The sequence below is a fragment of the Plecotus auritus genome (assembly GCF_963455305.1).
Source record: "Plecotus auritus genome assembly, chromosome: 9".
Lineage (NCBI taxonomy): Eukaryota > Metazoa > Chordata > Mammalia > Chiroptera > Vespertilionidae > Plecotus > Plecotus auritus.
The window spans coordinates 154,399,237-154,407,497 of NC_137783.1; the positions used below are offsets into that span (position 1 = coordinate 154,399,237).

The window sequence follows — 8,261 nt, forward strand, 5'->3', positions numbered from 1 at the left end:
GGAGGGTTGGCAGATGGAGGGGGGAGGGTTGGCAGATGGAGAGGGGGAGGGTTGGCAGATGGAGGGGGGAGGGTTGGCAGGTGGAGGGGGAGGGTTGGCAGATGGAGAGGGGGAGGGTTGGCAGATGGAGGGGGGAGGGTTGGCAGATGGAGAGGGCAGGGTTGGCAGATGGAGGGGAGAGGGTTGGCAGATGGAGAGGGGGAGAGTTGGCAGATGGAGAGGGGGAGGGTGGGAGTGGACAGCCCGATTTGGTGACTGAGAGGCCACGGGAATGAAAAAAGGGTGGGGTGGGGGGCCCTGGGGAGCCCAAGATGGAAGTGAGAGGTGCCCCAGCCAGGACGGTGCACACCCCCTTCCTGCCCAGGAGAGGACAGGACGAGGCAGAGGCAGGGTCCAAAAGGACTTTATTTTCTGGCACAAGGAGGGGCACGGGGCCACCCCCGCCCCCAGGGGTCCCCAGGCCACAGGCAGGCAGGGCTCCAGGTCCGACTCCCGGTCGAGGGCGGGAGGGGCTGGCTACATGTCCTCCTTGGACACCAGGCAGTAGAAGTCTGTGCGGGCGCTGTAGTTCCGGGAGCCAAGGTCCGAGACGTCCACCTCGCTGCCCCGGCCCTCTCCCAGCGAGGCCCTGCTCGCATGCGGCGTCGCTGATGGCTCCCCAAAGACAGGCCCGCGGACACCTGGGGGGTACCACCAGGCCTGAAGCCCGCTCACTCCCTGCTCACCCTCCTGAGTAGTGAGTGACATTGGAGGTCCCAGAGGCACTGGCCAGGTCTCAGGCCCAAGCGCCTCTGAGAAAGAAGCCGTGAGGTGAGGGGGTCCTGGGGGGTCAAGCCCATCCCCAGATGGCAGGGAGGAGTCCCCTGACCTGGGCCCCTCTCTGGGCTCCTCAGCCCTGATTTCCCGGGGTTCGGTGGGGCTGGGTGCACATACCCAGGTCCCCCTCAGGGTCGGGGTCCAGCTCGGGGTCCAGGGTCTGGCCCTCCGGGACGTGGCCCCGCACGATGAGCATGGGGTCTTTGTCATCCTGCAGCCGCGTCTGGGGGTCCCCCTCCATCGCCCTGTACTGCACCTTCCGTGGCAGCGCCAACTGTAGCTCTTTCCAAAAATCCGAGGACGGCGTCTGGGGGCCAAGGCGGGGCACTTAGCGGGTGGGAACGCACGGGGGATGCAGACACTGGAAGCGCCGGCACAGGGCCCCCAACAATACACCCGCGGCGTGTTCACTGGCTCCTGGAACCTCAAAGGAGGCTCCTGGGGCAGCGGCCACGGGACCCCCGCCCCTCAGAGCCACCCCCCTCTCCGCACCACGGAGCCGGGCCGCCAGCGCAACAGGGTCACCAGGTGGCGGTGCTGTTGCAGCAGGTGCAGCGCGGGGTGCGCGGGGTCGCGCCGCTGGCCCTCGAAGGTGATGAAGATGGGTCTGCGCGTGAGCTCCAGCAGCCGACACAGGCCCTCCCTGCGGGGGCGGCACCGTCAGCAGGTCGCGCCGAGCCACCCCACCCCCTCCCCCCAGCGCGGGACCCACCGGAAACTGTGGCTGCACCAGGGCCGCCCCAGGAAGGCGTCTGACAACACCACGATGAGGCGACGGCAGCGGCTCAGGTTCACCAGGAGGTCGGCCGAGGGCTCTGCGGGAACCGGGGACGGGCTGGGACCGACGCGGGCAGGGAGGGTCCGAGTCGAGACGGGCGGGGCCCTGGCAGGGGGCGGGGCCAGGCGCCTGGGAGGGGCGTGGCCTGGGTTAAGGTGGAGGGGCGGGGGACAGGCTGCGACCTAGGGCGGGGCCAGGAGCCTGGGAGGGGCGTGGCCTGAGTTAAGGAAGGGGTGGAGGGGCGAGGCCTGGGTCCGGGGCGGGGCCCTGGCAGGGGCGGGGCCAGGCGCCTGGGAGGGGCGGGGCCTGGGTTAAGGAAGGGGGTGGAGGGGCGGGGCCTGGGTCCGGGGCGGGGCCCTGGCAGGGGCGGGGCCAGGCGCCTGGGAGGGGCGGGGCCTGGGTCCGGGGCGGGGCCCTGGGAGGGGCGGGGCCAGGCGCCTGGGAGGGGCGGGGCCTGGGTCCGGGGCAGGCCGAGGGAGGGGCGGGAACCGAGCGCGCCCGCACCTGCCCGCGGCAGGAGATCGCGGTCGTCCAGGAAGAGCTTGTAGCCCCGACACCGCTCCAGCTGCGGCTTCAGGATGAAGTTCACGAACTTGCGATCGTCGGGGCTGTCGCTGTAGGAGACGTAGGCGTCGTACAGCTTCCCGTCTGCGGACGGCAGTGGGTCAGCTCGGCCGCTATCCAGGCCCAGGTCCCCCCCTCCAGGCGCTGTCTCCTGGGGTCCCCTAACCCTCCTCTCCTCACGCTGGCACAGGGCTCAGGCCCGCCCACGACCCCTCCCCAATGCAGGGTGCCTAATGGAGCCCTCGAACCAGGACCCAGGCAGCAGACCCAGGCCCTGTGCCCTCCGGACCCGCGTGGAGTCCCTCCTTCCGGAATGTGTGCTCCCCGGAGCCCTCCAGGGCCCAGGTGTCCCTGTTGCCCACCTCGGAAGCCACCCCCGGCGCTGACCCCGTGCAGGCCGTCCGCCCACGCACCATGGCCCACGCACCGTTCATCTCCACCTCCCCGTAGGCATTTTGGTACCAGAGCTGCACGTTGAGTCGGCACTTCAGGTAGAGCAGGGCCGCCAGGAGCAGGGCCAGCAGGACCAGCAGGGAGGCCAGCACGGCGGCCAAGTGGCCTGCTGGGGCTGGGGACAGAGCTGCACCCTGAGCCACTGCCCCCTCACCAGCACCCTCCAGCCTCTAGGCTCCCTGCCCCCCCTTCCTCCCCCATGAGCCCCCGGGACCCCCTCACCAGCACCATCCAGCCTCTAGGCTCCCTGCCCCCCTGAACCCCGGGGACCCCCTCACCAGCTCTCCAGAGAGTGAAGGAAGCGGAGCTGATGTTCTGGATGGAGCAGGTGAAGGTCCCATAGTCCTCAGCACTGGTCAGGTTGAACCCCAGGACACTGGATACAAGCACCTCTGACAGGTTGGCCTTGACCCTGAGGAGACCAGGCCCCAATCTCTCACCGGGGGCCCGAGAGCATCGGGGGACCCCAGAGCCCCGCCTGTCCGGGATGCTGAGAGCCTGCAGGTGTGGCTTCCTGGGCAGCTCTTGGGCCATGAGCTAAGAGAAGTGGCAGAACCTGGAGGGGGTATGGATCTGTCTAGCAAGTCACCCTAATCCAGGTCTGGGTCCTGGGGTGCTCTGATCCCAGGTGTGGCCCAACGGCCAGTGCCTCCTTCAGGCCTCAGCACTCTGCTGGCACCCATGGTCCCCGGCCGTGTGCACAGTGCCTACCGGGCCGCCTGCCCCTCCGGTCATTGACCCTCAGCCTGTGTCCATAGGGGCACTGTGCCCGTGTCACGTCTGGGAGGCCACGCCCCAGCCATGTCCAGGTGGGACAGACCAGGGTGTAGGTCAGAGGCCACTGGCCGTAGGTGTCCAGGGTGGTCTCTTACCAGGAGTCCTCACGAAGCTCATAATCGCTGCTGTTCCCCAGCGGCAACCCGTCTTTTAGCCACTGGACTGGGCGCAGCGGACATTGGGGCGCGGAGACCACCCAGGCCGTGCAGTTCAGAGTGACCACACTGCCCAGGGCAGGCCCCAGAGCCTGGTTTCCGGAAGGGGAGAGGAAGTTGGGGGGCCTGTCGCAGACGCCTGCAGAGAGAGGACCCGGGGGGTTAGCCGCGCTCAGGACACTAGGCTCCCCCGTCCACGGACGGTCTGAGGGCCAGGAGCCACAAGGCCAGCCAGGGGCCTGGGCCGCTTGGTGGTCACACCATGTCCGTCCGCGAGTCCCATGGAGAACGGGGCCCGGCATCGGACGGCTCATTCGCCCAGGACGTGAGCCCCAGGCACAGGGCCTCAGCCCCACCCCCCACCGGGGAGCTGTAGTGCGTGTGGGCATTGTGGTTTGGGGGACGGGGGTGCTGGGGGTGCCAGCACCTTCCACCTGAGATGGAAGCCAGGGTCCCAGGACCCTCTGCTGACCACGGGCAAGCCTTCCTACCTCCTGAGACCTGAGCTTCTCTTCTTAAAACCGATCGGACTGAGCATGAGCAGGCGTCAGAGCACACAGCCACCGCCTGATGGCGTGGTGCCCAGCAGCCCTCCTCCCCGCCCACGCCCTGGGCCCCCCCCCCCACAAGCCTGGAGGAAGGGGAGCAGAGCCTGGGCTAAATGGCACTCTGGCGCCAGGGAGGTGCTGGAGGTGAGAGTGGGGCCCGTGCCCGTCCCTCTGACCCATCTACCTGCCATGGTCTGACCAGGGCCTCCTCGGGCAAGCCGGACACGGCGCCACCCCTGGCTCCACGGCTCCTCAGCTGAGCAGGCTGGACCCCAGGGCTGGCGGACTCGCTCTCTGTCTCTGCGGTGGGTCAGTCAGGCTGCCAGGTTGGGTCAGAAGCTGCCACATCCCCAGGGAGCAAGTTAAACAAGAACAGGAGGAGTTAACATGTAACTGAACGCTGTGCACTGGCTGCCTCTGGGATGGAGCAGGGCGCCGGGACGCCAGAACAGAGTCGCTCTAAGCCCCTTGCACCGGGCCCTCGACTCACCTTCACCTGCCCCGGGGCCGTGGTGATGGCCCAGGATGGAACAGTGGGCATCCCTCTGGCACCCTCATGTGGCCAGGAGGGGGCCCCCCCTGCACACTCACCCTTTCACACTCCTCTCAACTCACTTCTGCATAGGGCTCTCTGCACACCCTCCTCTCCCTCCCCCCCTCCCGTGTCTGGTTGCACACCCACCCCCTGCACCAAGCTCCCACCTTGGCCCGTGTGTGTGCGCACGTGGACACTCCCCACCCCTCCAGCCCTCTGTGGCCCACACAGTGGGCACACCCTGGAACAGCTCCTGCCAGGGACACAGCCAGGAGCACCTGCATGTCCCCACCACATACATGACCTCCCCCCCCCCCCCCCCCGGCGCACACGCAGCCTCCTGTGTCCCTCGCTCTCCCAGGCACCCGCGCTGCAGGCCTCCCCTCGCCAGGCTGACCCCAGGACAGGCCTCAGGCCGGGAAGGCCTCGGAGGGAGGGGGAGGGCGCCCGGTCACCTGGTTCCGGCTCTGTCCTGCAAGCAGCGCTGGTCATGGGTGTCACTGACCTGTGCTTGGGCGCAGCCTCCGCTCAGCAGGGCCCCGGCCCGGTCCCACCGCGGCTGCCGGGGACCCATCGCCCAGCGGGGCGAGGACCTGGCTTTGTGTGTGTGTTTTAATCAGAACTTTTCCGAAGCTTCCTGGCCGTGCAGTCACATCCTCTCCTAACCCTAAACCCCACCCAGGCGCCCACCCCCTCCAGGCAGGCGGGCAGTGGCTTGGCCCCGCCCGCCCCGCCTGCCGCTCTTCCTGTAACTCTGAGTCAAGGCCTCCTTCCTCTGGGCCCGCCCCAGCCCGGGCACCGCTTCCCGAGGCCAGGCCCGAGGTGCCGGGAGGGTGCAGAGGCTGGGGTCCAGGCAACGTGAGGGGTCCTGGTGAGGAGACCCCCGTCGGGCCGTCCCGCACACACTGGAGGGCCCGCTGGGCAGTGTGGCCTGCTTCCTGCAGACCTCACAGACACCACACCAGGGAAGTGGGGGAGTCTCCATGTCCTCCCCCCAAGTGAGCAGCCCCTGTGTCTCTAACCGCTGACCTGTCGGTGGGGGAGGGGTCCTACAGAAACTTCTGTCAATAACGGGGCCTTGAGCAGGGCTCTCTGGCTCCCTCCCAGCATAGCCCCCAAACGGTGAGCAGTTACAAGTGGGCTGAGGGATCCTGGGGACCTTGGTTTCCGGCTTGGGGGTGGCGGGGGTGGGGGGGGGCAGCGTTCCCTTTTCCAGGCAAGGAAGTCAACAGGGGCCTTAGCAGAGGCCAGGTGGGGGGCAGCCAGCGGCTCCAGGCAGACCTGGGACTCAGGGCCTAGCAACAGGTGGCTGGTACCGATGTCCATAGAAACGGGCCCCTGTGCCTACCCTCACCCACGCGGGGCCACCAGAGGAGCCTCTTCAATGCATCAGGTTTCCGACACCCCGCATCCGACCCTGTCCCAGCCCTGCCAACCCCACTGCGGTCCTCAAGAATCCTGGGTGAGGGTCCCACAGAACCGAGCCTGGGCCTGCTGGAGGGACCAGCTGTCCTAGCCTCTCCTCGGGGTGCCAGTGGCCTGGAGGCTAGGAGATGTGAGGCCCCGGGCATTCCCGCCCTAGTCAGCGACAGGCCCAGGAGCACCCGCAGAAGCAGAGCTGAGCTCTCCCCCGTGCCCCAGCCCCCCAGGCTGCGGGATTTCAGCGCTCCAGCCGGACTGTCCCCCAATCTGTGTGCTCATCTTTCCCCAGCTCCCTCTGCTCTCGTCCACCTCATCCTCCTTCGCCTCCCAGGCCCACCCTCCAAGGGGAGCGGAAAAACCCACGTGGCCTCAGGCACCCTCCCCAGCAGCCCTTCCGAATCCAAGGGCGCCCCCTGCACCCCCCCAGCACCTTGGGCTCCACAGCCGCGGTTCACAGAAAGCCGGCCTCCTCCCCCTTAAGCCCCAGCCTCGCTGACGGCTTTGCTGCTCAGCACCCACGGTCTCGGAGCGTCTCCCCTTCCTGCGGGGCGCGCAGCCCCTCTGCGCCCCGGGGCGTCTCTCCTGAAGCAAAGAACGTGCATCGGAGGCTGTGGCCACGCGGGCCGAGGGCTCCGTGCTGCTCTCCCGGGCCCACGAGCACGGTCCTCCCCCGCCACACGCCCCACAGCTCGCGCTCCGCCTTCCCCGAGGTGGACTTAGCACCCCACACTCCAGGTGCGGAGAGCCGCGGCCGGGGCGGCGCGCGGAGGGCGGGAGCGCGCGGAGGGCGGGAGCTCCTCCCGGCGACCGGTGCGCCGCGCCCCCTGCACGTTTCTCGGGTCGCTCACCAGCCCTTCCCCCGCCCAGCCCCTCCCCGCCCCGGCCTTCGGAGGGTTCAGGTCTAGGATCCGGGTTTGGGGCGTTGGTGGAGGTCCTGGCGCCCCCCGCCCCCCTCTCCTGCGCAAAGGTCACAAGGAAGCCACTGCTCGCGCCGGACGGAGCGGGAAGGCCCAAGAGACCAGTGCGCGGACGGGCTTGGGCTTCCGGCGACGCGGGCAGCCAGCCCGGCTCCGAGCCACTTCCTGCGGGACCGCGCCCGCCCGGAGGCTCCTGGGGCAAGGTGCCCGCCTGGCTCCCCAAGCACCAGGCCTGGGTCCGACTTCTGGGAGTCGGCGACCTCCACTCACCCCCGTGGGTCTGAGCCGTGACTGCCGCGCATCTGCTGCCAAGACCTGGGACGCGCGACCGCGGGGGCGGGGCGGCTCACCTGGGTCAGGTGCGCAGCGGCGACAGCCCCAGCGGCGCGGCAGGTGCAGGCCCGCCCATCACCCGGGCTGAGGGCGGACCCAAGTGTTGCTTTGCGCCCAAGGCTGCCACTCAAGACTGGCGCCCAGCGGCCAGGCCTGGGGGCAGAGGCCAAACCCGCCGACTTGGAGAGTCCACCATCCCCGGGGTTACCGGGGTCTCTGTGTGTGGTTCCGCTCCCCCTCCCCAGCTCTTCCTCTCCCTCCAGGAAGCCTGCCTTGACTCCAGCCCCCAAAGCCCAGGTGTAGGGAGGGTAGGACCCTAGTAAGGTGCCTCTCACCTGGAAGCTCAGGGAAACCCGGAAAAGGGCCAGGAGGCCACCACCTCCAGACCTTCCCCACCCGGGCCTCAGTCCCCACCTCGTCCTGAGGGTGGACGCAATGCACCAGAGGCCCAAACGTTGGCACAAAGAGGTTTTATTTTATTATAAAAAGTTCTGCTGGCGAAGGGGAGCCAGAGAGCTGGGGTCAGGGCCTCGGGCGAGCCAGGGTGGGGGTGGGGCAGGATGGGGCCCAGGAGCCAGAGGGGGCCGGCAACGGCTGCTTTTCCTGTGTGGTGGCTGCATAAGAAGCACCCCCTCCGTTGTATGGGGGGCAGTGCTCGCCCAGAGTTCAAGCCAGGGCTGGGCCAAGCCTGAGCCCCAACAGATGGAGCAGATAAGTGTGCTGTCCACGGATGCCCTAGTGCCCCTTCTGGGACCCCTCCTATACACAGACACCCCCCCCCCAAGATCCCTCATATACAGGGGCCTCCCTGGGCCCCTCATATACACAGGCCTCCCTGGGCCCCTCATATACACAGACACCCCCCCCCCAAGATCCCTCATATACAGGGGCCGCCCCAGGCCACTCATATACACAAGCCTCCCTGGACCCTTCATATACACGGACCTCCCCCCTCAGTGTCCC

General features: G+C 68.4%; 1 protein-coding gene across 16 annotated transcripts; it reads right to left on the minus strand.

Annotated features, from left to right (window-relative positions):
- Nucleotides 1–384: 384 nt before the first annotated feature.
- On the minus strand, nt 385–7,390 carry SIGIRR (single Ig and TIR domain containing). Of its 16 annotated transcripts, XM_080641295.1 has the most exons (11): nt 7,236–7,297; nt 6,479–6,630; nt 4,276–4,430; nt 3,484–3,682; nt 2,890–3,023; nt 2,586–2,726; nt 2,099–2,242; nt 1,529–1,631; nt 1,309–1,459; nt 934–1,123; nt 388–680 (listed from the first exon to the last, which is right to left on the minus strand). In XM_080641295.1, exons 3-11 carry the CDS (start codon nt 4,280–4,282, stop codon nt 517–519), a joined length of 1,233 nt encoding a protein of 410 aa, XP_080497421.1. In that variant the 5' UTR covers nt 4,283–4,430; nt 6,479–6,630; nt 7,236–7,297; the 3' UTR covers nt 388–516. The 16 variants fall into 16 exon arrangements, with proteins under 16 accessions (XP_080497418.1, XP_080497411.1, XP_080497413.1 ...); XM_080641292.1 differs by lacking the exons at nt 6,479–6,630; nt 7,236–7,297 and adding an exon at nt 5,132–5,338 and having other exon boundaries at nt 385–680; XM_080641285.1 differs by lacking the exons at nt 6,479–6,630; nt 7,236–7,297 and adding an exon at nt 5,082–5,287 and having other exon boundaries at nt 387–680; nt 1,342–1,459.
- Between the last annotated feature and the right edge of the window lie 871 nt (nt 7,391–8,261).

Excerpts from the sequence above, each read along its gene's own strand:
- SIGIRR (XM_080641291.1), bottom strand. Across the intron at positions 1,740-2,098 it reads CGATCTCCTGCCGCGGGCAG|GCCACGCCCCTCCCAGGCGC; the intron begins GTGCGGGCGCGC and ends ACCTTAACCCAG. Across the intron at positions 681-933 it reads CGACCCTGAGGGGGACCTGG|GTGTCCGCGGGCCTGTCTTT; the intron begins GTATGTGCACCC and ends GGTACCCCCCAG.